The sequence below is a fragment of the Hordeum vulgare genome, chromosome 4H, assembly GCF_904849725.1.
Source record: "Hordeum vulgare subsp. vulgare chromosome 4H, MorexV3_pseudomolecules_assembly, whole genome shotgun sequence".
Taxonomy (NCBI): Eukaryota; Viridiplantae; Streptophyta; class Magnoliopsida; order Poales; family Poaceae; genus Hordeum; species Hordeum vulgare.
In genome coordinates, this window is record NC_058521.1 from 593059275 (window position 1) to 593086855 (window position 27581).

General features: G+C 44.1%; 1 protein-coding gene across 1 annotated transcript; it reads left to right on the forward strand.

Annotated features, from left to right (window-relative positions):
• The first annotated feature begins 5 nt into the window (after positions 1-5).
• LOC123447386 (aspartic proteinase CDR1-like) lies at positions 6-26626 on the forward strand. Its single transcript, XM_045123984.1, has 6 exons — positions 6-204; positions 5681-5770; positions 9059-9126; positions 9221-9375; positions 24815-26029; positions 26387-26626. The coding sequence occupies exons 1-5, from the start codon at positions 52-54 to the stop codon at positions 26017-26019; spliced, it is 1671 nt and encodes a 556-aa protein (XP_044979919.1). The 5' UTR covers positions 6-51; the 3' UTR covers positions 26020-26029; positions 26387-26626.
• Positions 26627-27581: the final 955 nt, after the last annotated feature.

Consider the following 27581-nt stretch of genomic DNA (forward strand, 5'->3'; position numbering starts at 1 on the left):
CGTACACCGTCGTCACTTTGGAGTTTGGCTTCCACTGCCCCTCTTCACAAGATGACGCAATGTAGGAGAGAATGGCTGCTCGCGTCGTGCATCATCTCCGTGCTGCTCTTCGCACCAATCGTCTGCGAAGCATTGTCCGTTGGCGCAAGTGACGTCTCGCCGCCTGCGCTGACGCCACACTTCATCAAGCAAGCAGACGAACGGGTGAGTATATCTTTCCACTTAGTACTTCACTGCACCCGGCAATAACATCTACTCAAGTTACTGTAAATTTGAGTCATTTTTTAGTCAATTATTTTGTACGGCAATGTACTATAATGAAATGGTTGACATTGCATGGTTCGTAACCGGCAGCGAAGTAGTTTCAACGGGACATGGAACTGAAGGACCCTCGTCATCCAGATCCTAGAATTTCCGTCTTTTAACTCAGGATGGGAACGGGTCGACCCGGCCCTGACCTTGGAGCCCTCGATCATGGCCTCAAGGCAATTTATGGGGCCACGGGTTGATCCATTTTTTAAATGTCCATGGTCTTGTTGGTCCGATGGGTATTTCGGGTCGGTCCAAACTCTAGTTGTTATCTACTATTGCACGTAGTTATACATGTTACAGCTACGAAAAAAATGTTTTTTCAGCTGTGTGTCTGAACGAGGAACTATAAAATTAACAAGCTGGATAAAAAACATCTAAACAAGATCACCGGTAGAAAATTCCTTCATGCTAGCAACATTCAGAAGCAAACTTTACACCTAATAGCAAAGATCAGGATTGTCTTTCTTCGTCATGTGCTCAAGACTACTGGCTATTACTCCCAGTGTAAACAACGTCATCTGTATTTATCCGGCAATGTGAGTTAAAAATTGTGTTTCTAGAAAAGTCAAAACATTGATGTCATGGCATAAATTTGGTGCATACATGATGGATGTAGGTATACTTGGTAATTCATAATGAAAACTGTTATCACGAGAAGTTCAGTTACGTCAACAGTAGCAGAACAACTAGATTATCACACGTCAATAACAAAAGAAGTACAGATATGCCAACTGCGGCCGTGCGACGAGCGGCAGATGCGCCAGGAACGGGACCAAGCGGGAGGCACGCCGCCGGCGGCAGGGATGAACGGGGCGACGATAAGGGAAGAACCATCCGCGGAGGTGGGTCGACCCTGCTGACCCATTGGGTCGGTCGGTGCCGGCTCCACTCACCCCAACGATGGTTCGAGGCCGACCCACACAGCACATTGGCCTCGATTTTTTGGGCCCAGTGACTCGGCGGGCCGACCCGGCCAATTCCGATTCGTGGCGGGTGTAAATAACTAACCTTCCCATTAAGACTCATTTGATTCAAAAGAGTTTCATGTTTTCTTAGAGGACTTTAATCATTAGGAATTTTCCTACAGCGGTCGTCTGATATGAGAATCCTTATATATGTTTTCATATGATTCATTTTTATTCTATTTAAAGAGAAAATTCATGGGCTCAAACCTTGTGATAGAATTCTTTTGTTTTTCTTACGTTATCACATCCTGTCTAAATTATTATAGTTTTGTCATCAATGCATGATAAGTTTTTCTTATTCATGCATTTTGAGAATCATATGAATAGATGTCTCTATTAATAAAAAATCAATAAAATTGATCAAGCTAGGAGACCCCGTAATATTAGGGCAACTCTAGCCGAACCCTCAAAAGGGTATAACTCCTCAAAAATTCCAAAGTTTTAAATACCCAGCTATAGCGACGCTATAGCTGTTTGAGCATATGTTGTTATGTGGCATAGCCCGCTAAACTTACGAAATAGTCCACTATAACGGGCTATAGCCTGGTTATAGCTGATTTGAAGGGCCGCCGCTATTTGCCTTAGTCTGCTATTTTAAACATTGAAAAAATTTCTTTTAAGTTAAACCGTACCTAGCAGCACCATCAACTAGTTTAACTCCTTAAAAAAAATTGCAGTGTGTCGGCGCCTCTAATATGAGGGTTCGCAACCATTTCTCAGCAAAAATATTTCCTCCCCCACTCCTCCGCTGCTCGTCCCCGCTTGCGCCCATTCACGTCGACATCGCCCGTTGCAACTCCTCAGCCCCTGTCGGCATCCCCGTTGGCATCCCAGCCCCCGCCTTCCTCATACCCACTTCGAATCGGTTGCCGCCTCACGCCATTGCCCGAATTGACGAGTCTAGATGCCACTTAATCCGCAATGAGAGACACTGTCGGACCCGTGTTGTGTCTGGAATGGGAGTGTGCAACCGCCCCGAGCACTCGCTGCCACCGCCTGCTCGAGATTTATGTCTCATCTGCCGTCGTAGTAATCGTAGAAGAAGTGCCACGGCATGCGGCAGCGGCCGTGGGGCACTTGGGGTGGAAATCCACAATTCGAACATGTGGGAGAGGTGTTGGATCGGCACTTTCTAGTCCCTCGAGCAAGTGGCTTGCGCCTACGATGTGACCGTGATCCACTTGTTCGGCGCTCGGGCAATGGTTAATTCCCCCTTGGCAGCCGGAGCATCTCAGACTTCCTCGAGCCTCGAGCGGTCTCCAAATGAGAGGAAAGGAGAATCCAGAGGCCTTCGAGCAGATCGAGGTCGAACGCATTGACGTGTCCTATATGGTTGACCTCAAAGGGAAGCATAAGGAGCTCGTCATCGATGAACATGCCTACAAGAATGATAGAAACAATGACGATGAGGTCGGACCCTCCTCCATTGCAGGTGTGATCGACATTCCCTCCGGCTCCTCTGACTCGGACGACTCTGAGGTGCATTGGGACGAACTCATGGAGGAATCGGAGTAGTTTCAATTATAGTATGTAGTTTAAATAGTTTTATGTTCTATGAACCATCTAATTATGATATGTACGATGTGTTATCTTTGTTTAGTTATGTAAGTGGATAGTTTCAATTTGTGTTTCAAAAGAAATTGCGTGCAGAAAAAATATAGGCAGTTAAGTTTAGGTCTGGCTAGGAACCACTTTCTCTAACTCGCAAAATCGAGGAGTTAAGATTTCAAAAGGCTTCTTAAGGAGCTAAATTTGGAGCGTTTGGCTATGCCCTTACACACAAATCCTATATGACGTTTTTTGTGTCGCTTTGTCGAGCAAACACACAGACTGAGACGAGTGACTAGTTGGCGCCGCCCATTTAGCATTCCACGTATCCTAGTTTTGGGAACCTTCTTGGTTCAAGACCGGTATTTTTCTCCTTTTTCTCTTCTTCCTTTACCGGTTTTGTTTTTCTAATATTTCTTTTCCTAGAAACAAATCCTGCATTTTTAAATGATCATGTTTTAAAAAAAATGTGCCGGATTTCCATAAAAAAATGTATTTTAAAATATTATTCACAATTTCAGAAATGATCATTTATTAAAAATGTTCATATTTTCAAAACTTGTTCATAATATAAAAAATTGTTCTTTAATTCATAAAATCATTCTCATTTAAAAAAAATTTAAAACAAATGTTTAGAATCTTCAAAAATATTAGAAATTTTGAAAATTCTTTTGTGTGTAAAAATGTTCAAAATAAACAACTGAGTAAATACTGGTTGCTGTAATGACCAAGGTCGCTACACTATACGTGCGCTACAGGGGTCGATACACCTTATCAGTCCGCTACAATGTAGGTGCAGTCATGGCTCCCAGTGCGGTGAGGTCCCTATTGAGCGCAACGAGAGTCACATAGGACCTCTCGCTCAATATCCTTGGGCAACTGCTCTGGATGACTTTTTATTAATTGGGCCACAAAGATGGCAACTAGGCGTCCAATTATTGGCCTGATTTTATCTCTTGCTTGCTTAAAGCTATGAATATAGACAAATAAATTGTGTTATGCACTAAACATACCCTAAAAAACAACCTTAGCTAGAAACATACACGTGTAAGTTCTAGTTATTTTTGCTTCAACACAAAATTAGACAACAAGTAGTATAACTTCTCGTCATGTTGAACAATAACTACTCAATATAGTTGACACATGTGAGTTGAACTATACATGATGTTTTAATCATATACTCCATTCTTATTGTATATGTACTTTCATACAAGATTAGGGCACTCCGTCAAATATGGATTGATGCGAGAATGCACGTCTGTATGATCTAGTTAGCGCATCTCCAGTGTGGAACCTCCAAGGCGGTACCCCATCGGTCTGCAGACCGGTCCAGTCATTCTTTTTCCCTCAGACCGGAAGCAAGTCAAGGGGGCTTTGCGGGAGTCCGCACCTCCACCGTGTAGGACTCCGATACCCACAGTTCTCTTCGCTTCAAACGTTGGTGCTCTCCACCCCAATTCTCACCCTTTTAGCTTCCACCGCCGCATCGACACGCTCGACAAGCTTCAAGAGCAGGCGGGGGTGGAGGATCCTCGGGAGGTGGAGGCTTGGAGGATCAACTTGGCGACGCGAACAGAAGGAAAAGGAAAAATGTGTCGGTGAAAATAAGGGCATGTAGGGCGGGGGTCGGGGGTGCATGGGCCGTGCGGGGCTAGGGATGCGAACGCATTGTGTGGATCAACTTGTTGTACACACTCTATTCACCGGTATGTCTCAACTGAGTGAGCATGCAGTCGTATGACGACACAGATGGACGGATGATCGATGGAGATCATTCACGGCATCGGGGAGGCAGAGACTACTACGAGAAGGGACAAGTGGATGGCTGGGAGCAGAATGGGCACACCCAGCTATGCACGGACACGTACACCCAGCCACACACCTAGTCTGGCATGTATAGCCCGCGGTTCGACTCGTACACCGAGCAGCCACAACAGGACGGTGACGAGACATTAATTTAAAGGATGGGTAGGTTGATCCAAAGAAGAGGGACAATGGAGAAAGTTTCAACACGAGGGAGAACGAATTGTTTTGCGACACCTTGTTGGCAACTAGCATTGATCTGATCTACTCAAGGCAGCAAAAGGGCGCAATATTTTAGGCCAACATCCATGCTTGGTTTCATGAGCACAAGAACTTGAACCTCTACCGCAACAAACTCATCTGAAATCAAGGGATCAAGTCGCTCAACCATCGATAGTACATCATCCAAGAAGTTGTGAAAAACCGATAAGGGATCAAGTTGTGGAAGGGGAAGAAGGAGAATCAATAAGGGGCGACAACCAGGATGACGGAGAGGTTCAAGAAAACCTTGCCAAAGAGGAAGGAGGCATGTGTCAAGCATTCCAAAATAAAGAATGCGAAAAGGAAGAGAGTTTTAGCATCTTGATAGCGGCTGTCGATAAGAAGGTTGAAGAGACAAAAGTTGAGCTCGTGGCCGCTTCATAGGAGACACAAATGTTAACCAAACGAGTTGGATCTCAACGCGGTGATTATCGTGAGTGTCGTCCCTATCAAGATGTTAAAGTGCTTGACCTGGCAGACCGAAAATATTGGTTTTTTGCACGAATTACCGGACTGGATCTTTTGTGATCGGGCGCATGTCAAAATTATGAACATCTATCTCTTTTTTGTTGTGACCGGCTGCTATGAACATTGCACTTTACTTTGATGCATATTATATGCATTTGAAATGAAAATTGACGCCGGTATTGATCAGACATTTAGGCGGTTGGATGGCCGGCTCTCGCATCATTGTTTGCGAACTTCTCCGGACCGGTCTACAGACAAATAGTGTATCCGTTTTAAGGATCAGTCTTGAAAATGAGCATCTGTAAATTCGACTACTCATGCAGGGAATACCGCATGTTCTTGGGGTCGTTCTGCCGGTCGTCTTCCTGGCTTGCGTCCTCGCATCAATGACCCTCGTTTTGCTTATCACCAAGGTATGTTGCATATTTAAAGTATACTCAAAATTGATTATTATTATTATTACTATTATATATATATATATATATATATATATATATATATATATATATATATATATATATATATATATATATATATATAGTCGCGCTATTCGTCACCCTGGGTGAGGAATTCTTATTCCTCACCCCTGTCCAATTCTTCAACCATGACGTGAAAACGTAAGAAAAAATTAGACTTGAGGTAATATTACACTCTTGAGGAAGGAAGTTTTTCTTTCACCGTATAAAAAGATGTGAGGTAATTTTACAACATGTGTGATGTAAAGTTATGTTCTGCATGTATGAAAAAATATGGTACGAAAATATAACACTAAAAGTTATTTCGGTAATTTTATATTAAAAGTGAGGTAATTTTACATCATGCATGCTAAAAATTTACGTTTTGCATATGAGAATAAATGTGACTCGCTAAAATGGCTAGGGTGAGGAATAAGTTATTCTTCATCCTGGGTGCCTAATAGAGTGTGTGTATATATATATATATATATATATATATATATATATATATATATATATATATATATATAGGAAAAATACATCCTACCATCTCTATTCATCATCCAGGATGCAGATTAAATTATGAAAAACTCTTAGAATCAACCGACTGATTTCTCGAAAGAAATCAGCCGGCTCGTTCTGCTACCACGTATTTTAGCGTGTCTCTTCGGTCTTCCTTCTGCTTTGGTCCACACCTTTGCCTTTCTTGAACGCGTCTTTACCATATCGTCTCATCTCTCCTTCCTTTCTCTCCCAGCGCAGCCTTCATCTCGTCTCATTTCTCCTCGCCTCTCTGCACGTGTTTATTCTGTTGCAGCAAGTTGGTGTCTTCACTATATCCTTTGGATCACTGTCGCAACAACCCATGGCCATCGCTGTCGGACACACATAACCGCCGCGCAGCGAGCCGGGTGCTGCAATTGAGCTTCGCTGGGCCGTCGGAGCTGCCGCTACTATCCGCCACCGTCGTTTGGCACAAATGACCACTGCGTAGCGAGCCGAGGTGCTGAAATGAAGCTACGCCAGGCAGCCGGAGCTGCCACTGCGTCCCATAGCCACCGCCTCATGACCACCGCGCAACGAGCCGAGGTGTTGCCATGGAGATACGTCGGGCCGTCGGAGCTGCCACTACGACTCATGGCCGCCGCCGCCTGGCACGCATGACCACCACACAACGAGACAGGGTCCTGCGATGGTGCTTCGTTGGGTCGCCGAAGCTGCAATGGAGCATCATCGAGGCTGCGATGGAGTATCATCGGGCTACCGAAACATCATCGGTGTTGCAATGGAGCATCGCCGGGCTGCCGGAGCTGCCACTACGGCCCATGGCCACCGCCGCTCGGCATGCATGACCACCACCTAGCGAGCCGGGGTGCTGCAATGGTGCTTCGCCGGGCCGCCAAAGCATCGTCGGACCTGCAATGGAGCATCATCGGTGCGATGGAGTATCGTCGGGCCGCCAGAACTGGTGCTGCAATGGAGCATCGCCGGCTGCCGGAACCTTGCGTGTGTTGCAAGGCTGCATCCCGAGAGTGTTTTTATGGAGCATTGTCGGGACGCCGGTGCATCGTCGGTGCTACAGTGGAGCACCGCTGGTACTTCAAAGGATCGTGGCAGCAGCATCGTTGCTGCAACCCGGCGCTGCAGTCATGGCTAGTGTGTGGTGATCTCGTCGGTATTTTGCTGTACATGAACAACGATGCTCCATGGTGCAAGCAGAAGTTGATGCTGCATGTCGCCCAACATTGGATTCCACATTGCACACTTGAACTCGTACAAGAGCTGATGGTTGTCTAGAATCAGCTTGCGGGGAGAGAGATGGCGTCTTGGGATCAAAAGCGATGGCGTGGTTCAGAAATCGTACTAGCAGCCGCCTTAAATTATTCCTCATCTGAGGTAATTTTACGACCATTCATAAATAAATTAAATTTGAAATGCAAATACATACGTTTATATTGATTCACTACGAAAATTTTGATATAAGAAAACAAAAATATACTCCCTCCGTCCGGAATTATTTGTCGCAAAAATGATAGAAATGGATGTATCTAGAACTAAAATACATCTAGATACATCCATTCCTCGGACAAGTATTTTCGGACGGAGGGAGTAGGTCATAAGACCAGAAAAATCACATTTTATGTATAATTTACACTATGTTTTTATGTTTGTAACTTTACGTGACATAAAATATTTTTTACGGTGACTATGTATTTTTTTGCGGTCTCTTTTTACGTATGAGATAAGATTAAAATTTCAGAAACGTAAAATTACGGTGTATTGATTTGAAAATAGAGGGGGTGAAGAATAACTATTCCTCATTCAGGGTGACGAATAGCGCGACCCTATATATATATTTGTCACCCTGGGTGAGGAATTCTTATTCCTCACCCCTGTCCAATTCTACAACTATGACTTAAAAACGTAAGGAAATATTAGACTTGAGGTAATATTACACTCTTGAGGAAGGAAGTTTCTCTTTCATCGTATGAAAAGATGTGAGGTAATTTTACAACATGCTTGATGTAAAGTTACGTTCTGCATGTGTGGAAAAATATGATGCAACAATATAACATTAAAAGTTATTTCGGTAATTTTATATTAGAAGTGAGGTAATTTTACATCATGCATGCTAAAAAGTTATGCTCTGCATCTGAGAATAAATGTGGCTCGCTGAAATGGCTAGGGTGAGGAATAAGTTATTCTTCACCCTGGGTGATATATATATATAGACACTCTATTATGCACGCAGGGTGAAGAATAGCCTATTCTTCACCCTGCCCATTCGACTGAGACAAAAGAAATATCAGAACGCAGAATGTAACTTTCTAGCATGCATGTTGTAAAATTACCCTGATTACTCTTGTAAAGTTACCCCACTTTTTATTGTAAAATTATGACAACATCTTTTAGTAAGATATTGATACGCCACATTTTCATTGCATCCAGAATGTAAGTTTACGGCATACATGTTGTAAAATTACTTCACTTTCTTTTGTACCGTGCTAGACCAACTCCTTCTCATAGTGTAATATTACCTCAGGTGTGTTTTTTTCTTATGTTTTCAAGTAGAATTCGACCGGGGTGAGGAATAACATTTCCTCATCCAGGGTGACGAATAGCGCGATCCTATATATATATATATATATATATATATATATATATATATATATATATATATATATATATATATATATATATATATATATATATGCAAAGTTTACTCAAAATTTTGGCCTATTTCAGTTCGCCTCCGAGTCAGAAAATGGATTCAATGACCTTCAGTTCTCTGGTTCATTGGATGATCAAGCACGGTAACTGGTGTTTTAAGAACAATTTTAGCACTAGCATTAACCTTGTGTGATCCCCGTGACAAGAGTAGTTTATTTTGTAATTTCATTGTTGCAGGTTGGTACACTCTCTAAGCATCACGTTGTCGTTTGTAGAGATCGTCAGATCCATTGGCATGTTGACATACAACACTGGGTACCTCAAAGTATTACTCCTCTTCATCCTTGCACCAACTATGGCGTCTTCCACCGGCTGCCCCTCCCCAACCTTCGGTAATTCTGTCTCTCTCTTTTCTGCAAAATCGTATATAACTCTAATCAACTAGGCTTGCCAAATAATATCACACGCCTGCCTATCATATATAACTCGTTCAACTTCATAAATAGATTTCCAATGGGATGAGTTAGAAAATGTAGGTTTAATAGAAGCCACTGTTTCATTTCTGCGGTGTTTGGCCTTGACAAGTTGCCACAAATCCATTCTGAGTCTCCAATTTCCACTACCACTTCACAAGCAGAATGATCTTTTGTTTTCTCATAATCTTTCACTGTAGACCTCAAGGTGTGTGTCGGCCTAGATGTATAGCCAGTAGACCTCAAGGTGTATAGAGAGTAGACCTCAAGGTGTGTGTCGGCCTAGAATGCAAGATGCACCTGAAGGATAAAACAAAACCACTAATACCAGTAGCCTTAGACTCAGGTTGATTTGCAAAATTGGCCTGATGATCGAGTCGTTTCACTGTAGCATACAACAGAAACGCGATGCACAATAGCTTATGAGACTCTGGTTGGGTGCGGCCGACCAACCTGAGGATCAAAATCTCCTCGAAAACCATTTTACACATTGAATTTTTTGCACTGAATCGTTAATGTAGTAGCCCCCGAGACTTGGGTTGGGCAACATGGCCGACCCTAGGATCATATCTCCCCGGAAACTAGTTCATCCATTGAGTGTGCGTTGTCAACGCCCACGTGCAATTCGACAGGGAAGATGATGAACTGTAGGTCAAAAAAAAAATCCGAGCAAAAACACCACATAGAACACCTCGAACCTTAGGATGTCCTACCTCCTGAAATAAAAACATATAGTAGTTTAACAGTGTCAAAAACTAAGAAACCAAATAACTCGTGTAAAAACTTTACGTCTACATTGAATCAAGTCTTTTGGTGCCAATCTCAAATTGGTCTTAAAATTAATGTGTGCTTTCATCATGCTTTAACATTGATATATCCGATCTCCGGACTTCAAGCGGGTGAGCCTCCGTCTTCAACCTTCTATATATCCTGAAGGCGGGGTATTTCTCAGGCCAGTTTAGCGAACTAAACTTAGGCGGCTTTATAGAAAAACCAGGCTATCCGGCTATTGACCACAAACTCACGTCGGAAATAAGAGTAGTAGAAAAAGACTTTGCAACAACTAAGAAGAAAACACATTTATTGTAAAACGACTCATATGGATTTAAGAGCCCGAGTTGACATGGGGAAAAGAAGTGTTTTTAACAAACAAAGTTTTTAACAAAGCTATGCTTTGAAATTTTTTTTACCACAAATATAATGCTTGGTCGAACAAAACAAAAGAAATAAGAATTTTGAAATTTTAAACATGAAAGTGACTTGGCTGGTTAATATACTCGGTGTTGATGACGCGATCCGGGCTTGTGAGGGGATGAGGATGCCCAACAAACTTTGACAGATCTAACATCATGTGTAGTCCTCAACTACACCGAGGTCTGAGCCCCCTAGCCCGAGGTGACAGAGCGAGGAGCTTGTCTTGACAAAGTGGTGACGCGGCACGATGATGTGGTGAGGCGAAGCCCCCGGTCCAGCTAACGTGACATAGCTGGTTAGCTGGTGACGCCGATTGATGTGGCAACCCCGGTCCAGCTAACGTGATGTGTGACACCGAAGTCCTCGGAGTAGGTTGTTCAATAGATGGCGAAGCCCCACCGTCAGCCGACGTGTCGAGGTAGGTTGGTGAGGTGACGATGAAACCTGCAGGCTAGCCAATGTATTAAATCACGTTGTTGTGGCACACATCGGCTTGAAGAAGCAATAGCGATGATGCCAACGCAGGTCAAAATTTATGACACGATCGATGTCAGCTTGATGAAGTAATGTGCGGCGATGACAGTGTGCCCGCCCCATGTAATCCGTGGGGTGAAGGATCCTTTGAAAAAGGCAGTGCACGTGTTTTAGAACAACACACAATATCCTAAAATATTCCTTCAAAAAGGATGTCCGATAACCCGTTCATGGAAATGATGAACTTGAGACCGATTCATTTTTGTGCAGATAATAGATCCAAAAATTGATGTACTAATCGGACATTTTCCGGAATTTGGACGATTGAATCGAGATGAAATTTTGAGGGGTGATCGATATAGTTCCGCAGCCGATGAACAATGGGATTTTGCAACTGATGTCTCAGCTGGATGCTCGACACCTCACCCTAAACTCATTCAGATTCTCATCGAGATTCAAAAGAACTTAGGTATATATATCAGAGATTGCTGGAGATTCCTCCATCAGAATGCGATGAAGTTTTGTGGGGTTGTTGTTGATTGAATTCCTCACTATTCCACCAACGCAATCGTCAAAGCGGCGCTCGAGGAGACGGGGACGATGAACACGAATTCCTTGGCAATCCAATAATGAGCTCTTAACAAACGCACCAATGTCGGAGTCAAAACCGGCAAACCTCGGGTAGGGGCGAGCTGTGAGATCAGATCGATGGGTAAGAGGAGGCAAGAAACACAAGGTGTTTACTCAGGTTCGGACCCTCTCGATGGAGGTAAAATCCTGCGTCCTGCTCATGTTGTATCATTGGTGTAGCAAAGTACACAGTTGCTCTACCTTGAGATCGTATGTTGTGACCTAAAACCTAGGGGTGATGATGAATATGTATGGGTTTGTCATCATGATCTATCGACATGCCTCACCTCGTCTTATATAATGCATCAGAGGCCTGAAATAGCAAGAGTCCTAGTCAAGTGCGTTGGTAGAGAGGAGTTTGTGTCTTCATCACGAAGTCTTGTGAAATCTTCCTCGTATATGTCATGGGCTACCCGAAGTGGCTCAATAGTGAACCGACATGGGTTCCTTGGCTTGATCCACCTAATCGGAAGACGACGTGATGAGTACCCCTAATCAAGGATACCGAGAATAGTCATCATCATTTTTGATGAATTATGTTTCCACAAATTCCCCATCCACCATTTTCAAACTAGTATGGCTAATAGGGACCCCATGTACTTCATAGAGATCCAACCAACCTCACATTTGATCATTACAGCATTTTGACCCATAGTTCTCACCGAGCCCCGCGTCCCCCCGTCCCATTCCCCCCCCCCCCCCCCCCCCGGCGCACAAGCGACTCGGGGGGCTAGCCATGACCGCGCCTAAACTCCACTGCCTACTGCCTCCCTGCCCCGCCACCGCTGGCAAGCGCCGCCACACAAAGCCTGCCTGGCGTTGGCGGTGGCGGACCTCTCTCTCTCTCGTGTAGCTCGGGCGACATGGGGCGCTCGTTTGCAGGCGTGGGTGGGGATGGCAAGAAGAGCAGGCATAGGCGTGTGGCGACGAGCGCGCGCGTGGCTCGCGGAGGCACGATGCAGGGGGCACGGCGGAGGCGCGAGACTCGACGCGGCGATCTGGTGAGGAGGAGCAAGGCTAGGCACGAGGCAAGGCGTGGCGAGCGGGAACCGGCGGAGGCGACGGGGGTGCGTGGCTGGGCTAGGCGCGAGGGAGCGTGTGGCTGCATGGGAGCATGGCGAGCGGTTGTGTCTTGGCGCAGTAGCCAGATCTGCGGCCAGATCCAGGGGGTTGCATGCGAATGGAGGTCACGCACCGCTCCCGCGAGGATCTGTGGCGTGCCCATCGCGATAGATGGGCGTGGAGTGATGGCACCCATGGATCTAGCGCGTAGGAGGCCTACTGGGCGGGCGGGCCAAGGCAGCGTGGATCTGGCGCGTGGTAACCGCGGCCAGTTCGTGAGCACGGCTGGTGGCGGCAGTTCGACAGGGCGACGGCGGTCGTTGTGGTGGTCATGGCGCAGTGGCTTGGCTGCTTGGCAGGTCATCCGTGGCTGGCGGCCTGAGAGGGGCACTACCGACTGCTGGTGGTGTCCGGATGCCGCTTGCTGGAGCAGGGAGGCTCTGGCCGCGGTTGGATGCGGGGTGCAGGTCGCAATCTAGTCTCTAGAAGGCCCGTCATCGAGGAGGCTAGCTGGTGGCCCTGCATAGCGGTGGCGCGCTTGCTGTGTGGGGGTGCGAAGTCCAGTGGAGTCACGGGTCGACCTCGGCCTGCTGCGTGGGAGTGGCTGCCCCGGGTGAGAGCTTGGTCGGTGCTGACCGACCGGCGGTGGTGGCGCCCGTGGGCGTCGTTTATCCTCCTTGGAGGCATCGTCGGGAATTTCACAGCCTTTGCTCTCTGATCAATTTCTTCGCGTGAAAGCCCAGATCCTGGTGTAGGGTGAGACGGCGGCGGCATCTTCAACGTTGTTCCCCTCTTTAGGGCGGCGTCTTGAAGACTTTGATCCCTCTAGTGCTTCCTACAACTGGACGCGCAGGGGCTTCTGTAGCAATGATGACGGTAGTGAGCAATGTCAAAGGCGTGGTCTTGGTCGTGGTAGTCGGCTCTTGTTCTTCGGCGTGTCCGTGGGTGTGCCTCGATTGTTTGTTGTTGCGAAGTTGAAGTCATGGTGGGGGCCTGGTGGTATAATGACGCGTGACGGGTGGTTCGTTCGATGATCCTCCGTGACGCCAACCTTGCCTAGTTTCCTTTGTAGTTCACCGTTGGAGTCAGAGTTGTGCTCTCTACTTTGGTTTGTATGGAGTGTTGTGATGCAGCTTTTAGGGTTGCTATTTTTCTTTTTCTTTGATCTTTGAATCTTCTAGTCTTCGGACCTTCACCACCTTGTTGTTTTCCGTTGCTTCTTGCTATTATCATGAATGCCAGTAAAAAAACATTTCAGCATATGTATGACTGATGGAATCATCTCCACCAATACAAAGGACCTCACTTTTCATGTAATTTATTTTAGCCCCAAACATGATCTCAAACAAATATAATTGTAATTTCAAGTTAAAGGACTTCTCTATATCATGTGAAATAAAAATAACAATGCCGTCAGCATATTGCAAAAATAGCAAATCCAGTAGAGATCAAATCAGCAGCTAAACCAGTTAGGAGACCATTTTCTTGAGCCTTCGCACTAGTGGGGACGGGGCCTTTAGCCCCGGCCCGTAAGGGGCTTTAGTCCTGGTTCACCAACCGGGACTAAAGGGGCGGGACTAAAGGCCTAACCTTTAGTCCCGGCCCTGTTACAAGCCGGGACTAAAGGTGCTCCACGTGGGCGCCTCGTAGCGCCCCAGGGGCAGGACCTTTAGTCCCGGTTCGTTACACGGGCCGGGACTAAAGAGTTTCAGATTTTGCTTATTTTGGGGGGTTTTTTTTGAATGAAATTATTTTTGGGTTTTAGGGTTTTAGGGTTTAGGTGTTCGGGAGATTAACGTGATGCCTCGTTTGGTGTTCGGGAATTAGTTTTCATATAATTTAAATAGAAATAATTATGCATATATATATAAGATTAACTTATCTTACAAGCGAGCATATATATAAAATTATATGGAGATCTGAATTATCGGGACTAGAGCCCGTCTATTCGATTACATGGACGAACATCAGTAATGGCTAAATTAAATCATCTTTTGTCATCTATAGCTTCCGTCCTCAGAAATCCCGCAAGCTCCTCTGCAACAGCAATCGCGCGTTGCTCTGGTAGGACCTTCGTCCTCATGGCCGTGTGCTATATAAGAAGAGGAGATGAATATGAATATCAATCATGATAACAAAGAATGACGGGTAAAAATAGAGGTGTGAATGTTCATTGCTTACGTCGAATCTGTGATCCTTGTGCTCAGAGGTAAACGTGTGAATGGTCTCGCAAACATAGTATCCGCATAGATGTGTTCCCCGTGGCTGCTGATCGCACTTTACGAGAATAGAATATATATAATAAAAATAATAATCTAGCACCATAAATGTATTGAAAATAGAAGTATATCATACTACTACTTACCTGAGCCGCTATAAAGGTCAGCTTCTCAGGAAAGTTACCGGGAGTCACGCACTTGAACCGCTTCCAAACCCTGCCCGACAAGGATAATGATTTGCTAAGTTTTCCATTAATTGATATATCAGAAAATCATCGAAAGAGACCGATAGAGCGCAAGAATGATTGAAATTACCCTTGGAGCATGTCCTGCAGGCTTTGGAACTGTTCCAAGGGTCTCGATAATGGGTCGAAGGCATCAACTCTTCCCTTATCAATTTGAATGTCCAACAGAATCCAATGGAAGATGCACATGTATATATATATATGTGTGTCAGTAACTTATCAATTACACTTATAAGTGAATGGACACAACAGAGTAAAGACCCTCACCTAAAGTTGTATGGAAACAATATGTGGTCACATAAACTTTGATCTGTTAGAAACCTTAGAAGGTTTTCCTCCGTCTTCTTGGGTTTATCAGTTAGCGTCGCTATATGTATTTTATCTGGGTCAATAAACCCAATATTTAGGATGTTCTTACTTTTACAATCCAGAATCTTCATTCTGCATAATAGAGTACAAGTTATATATAGACAATGAATTGAAATAACTAAACAAGTTATATGTAGACAACGAAATGAAAAACTTACAGACAATAGCAACTCATAAGCGATTTGTCGAGGGCGTCACCATTGTACATCTGGAAGAGTTCATCAAAGTCGATATGGATTTCTTCTGGGCGGCCGTAGTACTCCCGTGGGACACTCAGCACGATCATCGTTCTCCCATTCTTTGATTCACTTAAGTACCATTGATGCAAGTAACGCATATTTGTTGGGAGATCATCTTTGCTGACCAAAGGCTCTCCCATGACAAACTATGGCTTAGGGGCTACCACAGCCTTGGGTATCCTGTTGTCTTGGGAAGCCAACAAATCTTCAACCGAGACACCACATTCAGCCGCCCACTACTTTGCTATTTCAAAAGCTTGCCCCTGCACCGGAGGGGGAACATTCTCGGTTAACACCTTGAGGGGTGGGGTCGACTGTTTGGCCTGTTGTCCAAGCTGAGGAACGTCTGATTTTTTCTTGCTTGTAGTTGAACTTGATTTGCTCCCACTTGCACTTGCACGTGATCTGCTCTTTTTCACTTCCTTCTGCAATGTGCGTGTATAGTCATCAGGCTTATGGTGTAAGTCATACTGTGATGGAAGGGTCATGAAGTCTTTTTCCCATGCTATTTGCTTCTCGGTGTATTCCGGGCGGGGCTCGGGTTCCTTCTTTTTCATCTGCGCATCATGATGTTCCTTTGCTATCCTGGCGTTTTCCTCGGGGGGGACGTGCTCATCCTCCTCGCTGACACGGTGACGTACCACCTCCGCGGTGTCCGGAAGCCTCGGCACCCTCACTGGCCCACGCGACCGCCACCAAACAAGGATCGGGTCAACGACGGGATGGCTCCTCACCAACCTACGGCCGCCCGGAAGGTAGCACCTCCCAATACCAGCCGGGCGGAGCCCAGTCCCGGACAGGGCCCCTCTGATCAAGCAGGTGTCCTCCGCCGAGTCGATGACGAGGATGCGGGATAGGCATCGAAAATGAACTAAAAAAATAAACTAGTTCTATTAATTTTCTTGCTAAAAATAAACTATTAACACTTAAGCATATACAATAGCAAAATTAAACTATTAACACTTAAGCATATACAATAGCAAAATTAAACTATTAACACTTAAGCATATACAATAGCAAAATTAAGCAATAATCTAAGAAACACTATTAACACTTAAGCATATACACTATACAATATTTCTTCTTCTTGTAACCCTAAACTAATTTTTCCTCTTCTTCTATTTCTCCTCTTCTTCTACTTCTTCTTCTACTTCTACTTCTCCTCTTCTTCTACTACTTCTCCTCTTCTCTTCTTCTACTTCTCCTCTCCTCCTCTTCTAATTTTTTCTCTTCTTCTACTTCTCCTCTTCTTCTATTTTTCCTTTTCTTCTCCTCTCCTCCTCTTCTTATTCTCCTTTTTCTTCTTTTCTTCTCCTCCTCTTCTTATTTTCCTCTTTCCTAATTCTAAATATTACTAACCCTAATAATCTAGCACAAACCTAATAACAATAGGAATTAAATGACAAAAAAATATTTTTCTTCTTTTCTTCCCTTTTTCTTCCTTTCTTCTCCTTTTTCTTCTTTTCTTCTCCTTTTTCTTCTTTTCTTCTACTGGCCGGAGTGTTGGGGAGGAGGGGGCGGGGGGCTTACCGACCGGAGGTGTCGACGGCGCGCGGCGAGGAGGACGGCGGCGGCGAGGAGGACGACGGCGACGGCGAGGAGGACGGCAGGCGGCGGCAAGCAGGACGACGGGCAGCCTGACGGCGTCGTCGAGTTCGTCATTGTGCCGGGCCGGGCAGGAGAACGAGAGGAAGAAGAAGAGAAATGGACGATTTGGTTTGGAATTTTTCTAACTCCCGCTTATATAGCTGGATTTTTAGTCCGGTGCGTGGCTCGAACCGGGACTAAAGACCCCCTTTAGTCCCGGGTGGAGCCACGACCCGGGACTAAAGGCCCTTTTTTGGGCAGACCAGAAGGCAGGAAGCAGGGGGTCTTTAGTCCCGGTGCGCGGCTGCAGCCGGGACTAAAGGGGGTCTTTAGTCCCGGGGCATGGCTCCACCCGGGACTAAAGCCCCTCCTCGGCTGCACGATAAGTTTAGTCCCACCTCGCCCAGCGAGGGGGACTAACACTTGTTTATAAGCCCCGTCGCAGCTACTCCATCGAGCTCCTCTCTAAAGCACGCTTACGAGTCTCAACTCACTGAAAATTGAAACTATATTCGAAATTATGAAGAAAATTCAATCTGAATTCAAAGTGAGTTCACTTTGAATTTAGATTGAATTTTCTCTATGAATTCTCATATAGTTTCCATTTTTTTCTATTTTCAAAATTAATTATTTTGACTATCCAAACTATTATCTATTTTGTTATTTTCAATTAAAAACTATGTTTATTAAAAATTCTTTTTCCATATTTGAGAATTTGACAAAACTATGATAATGAAAAGTGTTTGAAATTGAATAAATAATTCAAAACTATTTTCTATTTTCAAAATTAATTATTTTGACTATCCAAACTATTATCTGTTTTGTTATTTTAAATTAAAAACTATGTTTATTAAAAATTCTTTTTGCATATTTGAGAATTTGACAAAACTATGATAATGAAAAGTGTTTGAAATTGAATAAATAATTCAAAACTATTTTCTATTTTCAAAAGTAATTATTTTGACTATCCAAACTATTAACTATTTTGTTATTTTCAATTAAAAACTATGTTTATTAAAATTCTTTTTGCATATTTGAGAATTTGACAAAACTATGATAATGAAAAGTGTTTTAAATTGAATAAATAATTCAAAACTATTTTCTATTTTCAAAAGTAATTATTTTGACTATCCAAACTATTAACTATTTTGTTATTTTCAATTAAAAACTATGTTTATTAAAATTCTTTTTGCATATTTGAGAATTTGACAAATCTATGATACTGAAAAGTGTTTGAAATTGAATAAATAATGCAAAACTATTTTCTATTTTAAAAAGTAATTATTTTTACTATCCAAACTATTAACTATTTTGCTATTTTCAATTAAAAACTATGTTTATTAAAATTCTTTTTCATATTTGAGAATTTGACAAAACTATGATAATGAAAAGTGTTTGAAATTGAATAAATAATGCAAAACTATTTTCAATTTTCAAAAGTAATTATTTTGACTATCCAAACTATTAACTTTTTTTTTAGCTAGTTGACCCTGAAATTGAAAAGCACTACAAATGAACTCTCAAAATGTTGAAAGTTGGCATGCTATCATCATTTCACCCACATAGCATGTGTTAAAAAGTTGAGAGGGCTACGACAAAAACTGGACGCACTTCGTGTACAAAACGGACAATCTCTCTCGAAGTATGAGCGTTTCGAACGAGAACTCATCTCTTACAAAGGGATTTCATTTTTTTGAACTTATTTGAACTCTATACTTTTTCTGTGTTCAAAATGCACCATTCAAAGGCACATCACAAAATTTCAACAATTTCTGACTTCATTTGGTATTCTTCGTGCATTTACTTATTTTTTTGGAGCTAGTTGACCCTGAAATTGAAAAGCACTACAAATGAACTCTGAAAATGTTGAAAGTTGGCATGCTATCATCATTTCACCCACATAGCATGTGTTAAAAAGTTGAGAGGGCTACGACAAAAACTGGATGCACTTCGTGTATAAAACGGACAATCTCTCTCGAAGTATGAGCGTTTCGAACGAGAACTCATCTCTTACAAAGGGATTTCATTTTTTTGAACTTATTTGAACTCCATACTTTTTGTGTGTTGAAAATGCACCATTCAAAGGCACATCACAAAATTTCAACAATTTCTGACTTCATTTGGTATTCTTCGTGCATTTACTTATTTTGTTTGAGCTAGTTGACCCTGAAATTGAAAAGCACTACAAATGAACTCTGAAAATGTTGAAGTTGGCATGCTATCATCATTTCACCCACATAGCATGTGTTTAAAAGTCGAGAGGGCTACGACAAAAATTGGATGCACTTCGTGTACAAAACGGACAATCTCTCTCGAAATATCAGCGTTTTGAACGAGACTCATCTCTTACAAAGGGATTTCATTTTTTTGAACTTATTTGAACTCCATACTTTTTGTGCGTTCAAAATGCACCATTCAAAGGCACATCACAAAATTTCAACAATTTCTGACTTCATTTGGTATTCTTCGTGCATTTACTTTTTTTTTGAGCTAGTTGACCCTGAAATTGAAAAACACTACAAATGAACTCTGAAAATGTTGAAAGTTGGCATGCTATCATCATTTCACCCACATAGCATGTGCGAGAAAGTTGAGAGGGTTACGTTAAAAACTGGATGCACTTCGTGTACAAAATGGACAATCTCTTTGGAAGTAGAAGTGACCCCCACAATAAGAGACGACATTCTTCTTCTCTCATATATGGTGGACACTAGCTCACCTGATTTTTCAACCGTCGATGATGGTCGCTACTCCTACTTCCCCTAGTGCATAACCAATATCTAGCACAAGGAGAAGAAGGAGAAACGACCCCCCACAGCAACAATCGACATTCTTCTTCTCTCATGTATGGTGGACACTCCCTCACCTGATTTTTCGACCGTCGATGATGGTCGCTACTCCTTCTTCCCCTAGTGCATAACAAATATCTAGCACAAAGAGAAGAAGGAGAAGCAACCCCCACAACAACAGTCGGCATTCTTCTTCTCTCATGTATGGTGGACACTCCCTCACCTGATTTTTTGACCGTCGATGATGGTCGTTATTCCTTCTTTCCCTAATGCATAACAAATATCTAGCACAAGGAGAAGAAGGAAAAGCGACCCCCACAACAAAAGTGGTTCCGCGGCACGCCACGTGGTTCCGCTGCACGCCACGTGGGACTAATAGTCTTTCATTTTTAAATGACTGTTTTAATCAAAAACAGATCTGTTACAAAAGGGATTTCATTTTTTGAATTTATTTGAACTGAAGACTTTTTGTATATATATGTGGTCGAAATGCATGATACCATGAAGTTAGAAAGGGATAAACCATTCAAAAGTAGCAAATGAAGTTAGAAAGGGCTAAACCATTCAAATTTGGAAACTATAATGGCACAAACAGAAACTAGACATATATAAATTGGTCCAAGCAGTACATGATACTAGTCCAAACAGTACATAATAATAGCTACCATAGATATATATACAAGTGTTCGACGTTGAGAACACTACTCGTCTGAATCGTCTGAATCAGAATGTCCACCTTCCTCGAGGTGACGCTGGCCATAGTTGACGACTCGAATCTTGCGGTACAACTCGTATGAAACGTATGCATCCTTTGCTGCATACTCAATGTTGATACGATCAAGTGGGGCCTTCCCCCAAAGTTTGTGGTGAGACTTTGGGAAACTGGTCTTCATATCACCATATTCGTCGTCGATCAAGGCAACTGCCATATGAGCCATCGAAGTCCTGACATGTCGAAGCCTGAATACCGTTTGGAGATCAATGAGGCAACCAGTTGGTATCTCAATACCGAAGTTGTACCTCATCTTCAGCTTGTCGTTCCTTATGTCAACGGTAGCAAAAGTGATGCCGCTGCGAAGGAAGTCCATGAGTTCTGGACAATGCTTGTCACTACTGCAACAGAAACAAATTAAAATGGAACAAATGTTACATACTGCTGCAATAAGGAAACATGTTTCACTACAACTAAAGAGAAAATTGTCTTTAGGATTCAAATAGAACATATGCAATGGAACCTAGAGAGATCACTATAGCTATCCAATGGAACCTAGAGAGATCACTAGCTATATGCAATTTTCATGACTATGACATATCATATTGCTATCCAATGGAACCTAGAGAGATCACTAGCTATATGCAATTTTCATAACCTTGGATCAAAGAACACCGCATAAAATTGTATCACTACAACTATGATTTCAATGGAACATATTGAACCAATCAGATTTTTCAGATTGTGGAACACTATTCCAATCAGATTGTGTTCCCTTCAACTGATCAAAATTGTTTCACTACAACTATTTGAAGCGAACCAACTATGATTCCAATGGAACATATTAAACACTAGTTGATTCTAATACGATTTTTCATATTATGGAACACTATTCCAATCAGATTGTGTTCCCCTTCAACTAATCAAAATTGTTTCACTACAACTATTTGAAGGGAACCAACTATGATTTCAATGGAACATATTAAACACTAGTTGATTCTAATACGATTTTTCAGATTATGGAACACTATTCCAATTAGATTGTGTTCCCCATGAACTAATCAAAATTGTTTCACTACAACTATTTGAAGGGAACCAACTATGATTGAAACAAATAAACTTACAATGTCATTATCTTGGATCAAAGAAAGCCTCAAAACTTACCTCGCCCATTGGAAGATCAAGACATGGTGTGCGAAGCATAGTTGGATGACGGCAACACCACGTTGATCGGCCGTGTACTCCAGATCAAGCCCCAAGAACTTCTCATGATCCATTGCGGCGTCAAGCCATCGTTCCTTCAACTGTTCAAGAAAAAACGGCACCTCCCTGCTCTCGTTCGTGTACACGACATCGAGCATGGTCGTGCCATGTGCGAGCACCTTTTCAAAGCGAGTTGGCATGGTGGAAGAAGAGAAGGGAAGAAGAGAGGAGAAGAACAGAGAGGGAGAGCGAGAGAGAAGAAGAAACAGAGAAATGGCGACTCTGCTTCGGTTCGTGCTTTTCATCGCCCGAAACGACGCGGGATGCAAACCGTTTGGGCCTTTAGTCCCGGGTTGAGCCACCAACCGGGACTAAAGAGGTATACCAACGGTTGCCACCACTACGGCAGGCCACGTGTTAGGCCTTTAGTCCCGGGTTGAGCCACCAACCGGGACTAAAGGGGGATACGAACGGTTGCCACCATCACTGCCCATCGCGTAGCCCTTTAGTCCCGGTTTGGGACACGAACCGGGACTAAAGCCTCGAGGGAGGCATTGAGAATTGGGGCGACGTGGCCGGGCCTTTAGTCCCGGCCCAGAGGCAGGCCGGGACTAAAGGGTCCCGGCCAAAGGCCCGTTTTCCACTAGTGTCGTCATCCAATTGGCAACAATGTTAAACAAGAAACGGTATAGGGGGTGTCCTTGTCTGACGGCCTTTGCAGTTTGAAAGTAAGTTTCGTTATTAAGCTTAGTCCCATTTCATCACAAAAAAAAATAAAAAATTAAGCTTAGTCCCATTAAACACTTTGACCATTTTTCATCGAACCTCCTCAAAGTATCACATTCAAGTAGAAATATCAATCCACTTTATCGTACGCCCTCTCAAAATCAAGATTGGATACAATTCCAACTTGTTTCTTTAAATGTTTTCCTTCTTTACAAAAGCATTTCGATTAATGCTAATAAGTTTGTCCGCAGAAGGTTCAAGTCTCAAGGTCATCACCTTAGTGATAAGTTTATAAATGCACCTAAGAACATCTATACCTGGAACTTACAAATCCGGTCCCTCAAACGTCCGCACACGTGTTCGGATGCGTCCGCGGACACTAACCGATCAAGCCTCAAATTTGCCTTCTCACAACCAAACACCTCAAATATGATATCTCAAATCCATACAAACTCATGCAAGTACTACGTCGATGTATTACACACACCATCCGGCTACTCCATCACTACTAACATACCACCGGACTATCAAAATTTGACATGTTTGGCTATGGTGGACATCATCCATGCCTGCCTTTCCCCTTCCCGGAGTCCTTGCCGCCTTCCCGCTAACTTACCGGTCGAAGACGCAGTAGGGATCGAGCCGTATCTGCCCATCGACAGAGTTGTCCTCACCGCCGTTGACCTCCTTCTCCACCTTCGGTGACAGTCCCTCCATTTCACGGACCGCCCGATTCTGCTCTCAGACGAGGGCGCGCGTGTTTCTCCGATGTCGTTTCATCAAAATGCGGGCGTGGATTGCTTCCTCCTCTGCACCCGCCCACGCCACCGCATCAGCCGCTTTCGCTGACGTCACTTCCCGCGCGATATGGGCCTCGACAGCCCTTATCCTCTCCTTCCCACAACGGGCAGCCCATTCCCGGTGGGATTCACGATCTGTCGGACCAGTAATGGGGAAGGAGAGATTTTATCAGCCGCCGGGACCGCGATGATCCAGCCTCGGAGGAACGGAGCGCCCGTTGAGCCGAGGCCATGGAGTCGCACCGGATAGATCCTGCTGTCGGTCGGGCCCTATCTTCGTGGGAGCGGTGGAGTACAATGCGGTCTGCCATTGCCTCCTCTAGCCCCGCAGGGGATGACACCCGAGTCGACAGATCTGGACTGGTCGGAGTCAGATCTGCTGCCCTTCATGCCGGAGAAGGTAGGAGATCGCCGAAGGTGAGCTTGGGTGGTGGATGGGAGTGGGGGAGGGGATGGAGCGAGTGAAGTGGTTAGGGTTTGGTCCGACGAGCGAATGGGGAGAATATATGTGGGCTTGATGCGGGCCAGCGCGGGCCGGGCCGACATGGTGGACGTGCCCGGGCGGGTCCGGGTGTCCCATATTTGGGCCAGATATGAGGGGTGTCGGTCGGCCCGTGCGTTTGAAGCGCCCAGCAGGACGGTAATTTCGTGATCGGTCAGTGACTGAGCGGCCTGTCGAGACGTATCAGATACTCTAAGAAGGCAGATAGGTCTGAACTGTTGAACCTAATTATCATAGATAAAATGCTACATAATAGTGTATGATCCCATAGTTCAAACATTGCACATCTAAAGTGTCAGCATATGTGTTTGCTTGATATATACACCATTTTGTTTTGTTGATATCTGTTGTTCAAGATAGTTTCTAATCGTCGCTTATGTTGTTTGCACAATACACATACGCTTTCATTTTGCACACAGGTACATACGCTATAGAATATACTATAAATCCAAAAGACTAGTCGCGCAAAATCTAGATTCAACAAACAGCAAGTTAATCGTCTAATCGACTGTTTCTGAGATATTTTCTTATTGTATTTTGCATTTAACTATGAGTAGCTTACGATTGTGTGTCGGGCCTGTTTTAACAGATCATGTTGTCAACTCAGACGGGGCACTTGAGTTCCCATTGTTTCACAGGGACCATTCATGCGTCCAACAACACCTCGGCAATACGAGGTCATCTGGAAACATCGTTGAGATGGACCTGCCGCTGCCGATTGACTTGATACAGAATGGTGATATAAACAACTTCCTCTTTCTTATGCCCATCAAGCTGGGCACTCCACCGGTCTGGAATCTCGTGGCAGTCGACACTGGAGCAACACTTTCTTTTGTTCAGTGCGAACCATGCACTCTCCGGTGCCACAAGCAAACGGATGCCGGGGAAATATTTGATCCTAGCAAGTCGGAGAGTTTCAGCCGTGTTGGGTGCTCGGAAAACAAGTGCCGCACAGTCCAACGGGCGCTACATCTCCAATCCAAAGCATGCATGGAGAAAGAGGACAGTTGCCTCTACAGTATGACATTCGGAGGAACATCTTCGTATTCCGTCGGCAAGCTAGTGAGGGACAGGCTCGCAATCGGGAAGTATGCCAAGGGATACAGCTTCCCCGATTTCCTCTTCGGATGCAGCTTGGACACAGAGTATCATCAATATGAGGCTGGCCTAGTCGGATTCGCTGACGAGCCGTTTTCATTTTTCGAACAAGTAGCACCGCTGGTCAACTACAAGGCCTTTAGCTACTGCTTTCCAAGCGACAGAAGGAAGACGGGGTACTTGTCCATTGGGGATTACACCCGTGTCAACTCCACTTATACTCCCTTATTCCTGGCTCGGCAACAATCAAGGTATGCACTGAAGCTGGATGAGGTGTTGGTCAATGGGATGGCGTTGGTCACAACCCCCTCAGAAATGATTGTAGACTCCGGGTCCAGATGGACAATACTGCTGTCGGATACCTTCACCCAACTTGATGCAGCAATCACCGAGGCTATGCGACCTCTGGGGTATAATCGCAACTATTACAGGGGATCAGATTACATCTGCTTCGAGGACGCCCACTTTCAACAATTCAGCGATTGGGCCGCTCTGCCAGTAGTGGAGCTGAAGTTCGACATGGGTGTCAAAATGGCTCTGCAACCCCAAAGCTCGTTCCACTTTAATAACGACTATGGACTATGCACTTACTTCATGAGGGATGCAAGTCTGGGAAGCGGTGTGCAGCTACTAGGAAACACGATGACACGGTCTGTTGGCATCACATTTGATATCCAGGGGGGTCAATTTGGGTTCCGCAAAGGAGACTGCTGATTTGGCCCGTGTAAGTATTTTTCTTGCATCCTTAGCTGCTACTCCCTCCTTTTCTATATATAAATCTTTTTAGAGATTTTACTCCATACTACTTCCTCCGTCCTAAAATAATTGTTTCAAGCTTAATATAATTTTATACTACAAAGTTAAGACATTTATTTTGAAACGGAGGGAGTACATATGAATCAAAATGGATGAATCTACATTTAAAATACGTTTATATACATCTACATCAATATGTAGTCCGTAGTGAAATCTATGAAAAAACTTATACTTATAAATGGATGGAGTAGTTCAGAATTCCATTGTTGTGTTCCCAGACAGAGGATTGGGCCTGATACATGTATGCTTGATTCCTTGTTTGCAGCCACATCCTTGACGGGGCAGGTTGTGTTCCACAGGGAAGGTAGCGTTGGCAGAGCCTGAGCTACGTGGGGTCTGCTGCCACTTGTTGTGTTCCTGCTGCATACCAGATTCACAATAACTGTATCAACTGATTAAGGTCTAATTGAGAATATGTGCTGTTATGTGATTTATCAAAAATGTACTGCTTCACCATTACTAGTGAAGAAAAATCTTCATAATAAAGGCATACCTTGTTTTCTCCAAGCTACATTGCATCATCACGTTTGCAGGCACGCGAGCGGTCGCGGCACCGATTGCACGGCGTCAAGTCTCGTCGCGCTGTAAGCCAAACAAGCACAAGTTTGCCCGTTACTATTAGGGTTCTTCATGTGCTAAATATCCAAGGTTGGGCTAATCCACTGATGGACATTATCCAGTCAGCAATATACCAAGATTAGATGGTGATGAATAATAAAGTAGCGACAAATGTTATCAAGATGATGACTTCAGACTTAATGATATACTCTATTGAGTTTTTACGAATAATTAATAAAGTAACTGCATGTATCGTTCGAAGGCCCGGGTCTTCCTCCTTTTCTTATAAAAAAGATGGTGATGAGAACAAACATAAGCAGCTTTTAACAAAATAATGTACAAACTAAAAGTACCAGGATTATTGTCTATAAATTCATTAGACTGGTTATAAAAGTCAAGCAATGAAGTATGAAAGACAGAACACATTTTTAGGACAGTAAAACTGGCCCTAAACCAAGCCCTCACAACGATTTGAGTTTTAGGTCGTCCGATTTCATGATCTAGATGTTTTTGACCGTGAGATCTCTATGTAAAGCCATTTGTCTCGCGTCTGGAAAATACTGGCCCAACTGTCCTATGGGCTGTTAGTCCACAGGCCGAAACGGAACCCTCTGGTTAATTGGACCGGGCAACTCATTTATCTAATAGAGCACAAACAGCCCATTACGAGTCCTCGCTGCATTTCCTTCTCTACCATTCACATCGAACGGATCGGGGCTGCGGGCGATGCGGCCAATGCGCCGTCGTCCCGTCTTTTGCTGGGTGATCCAGCGTGAGGAACCAGCGGACGCGCGATGAGGGTGACCGATCCTCGCGCGGGATGCGGCGTGGAGTCCCCGGCGCCCTCCCTGCTCTCGGCCGCACCAGCGCCTCTGTACGGGATGTGTCGTGGAGACTGTGGA

Coding starts and splice junctions, on each gene's coding strand:
- LOC123447386 (XM_045123984.1), top strand. CDS start 52: ATGACGCAATGTAGGAGAGAATGGCTGCTCGCGTCGTGCATCATCTCC. Junction 205..5,680: donor TCAAGCAAGCAGACGAACGG/GTGAGTATATCT, acceptor CTACTCATGCAG/GGAATACCGCATGTTCTTGG. Junction 9,376..24,814: donor CTGCCCCTCCCCAACCTTCG/GTAATTCTGTCT, acceptor TTGTCAACTCAG/ACGGGGCACTTGAGTTCCCA.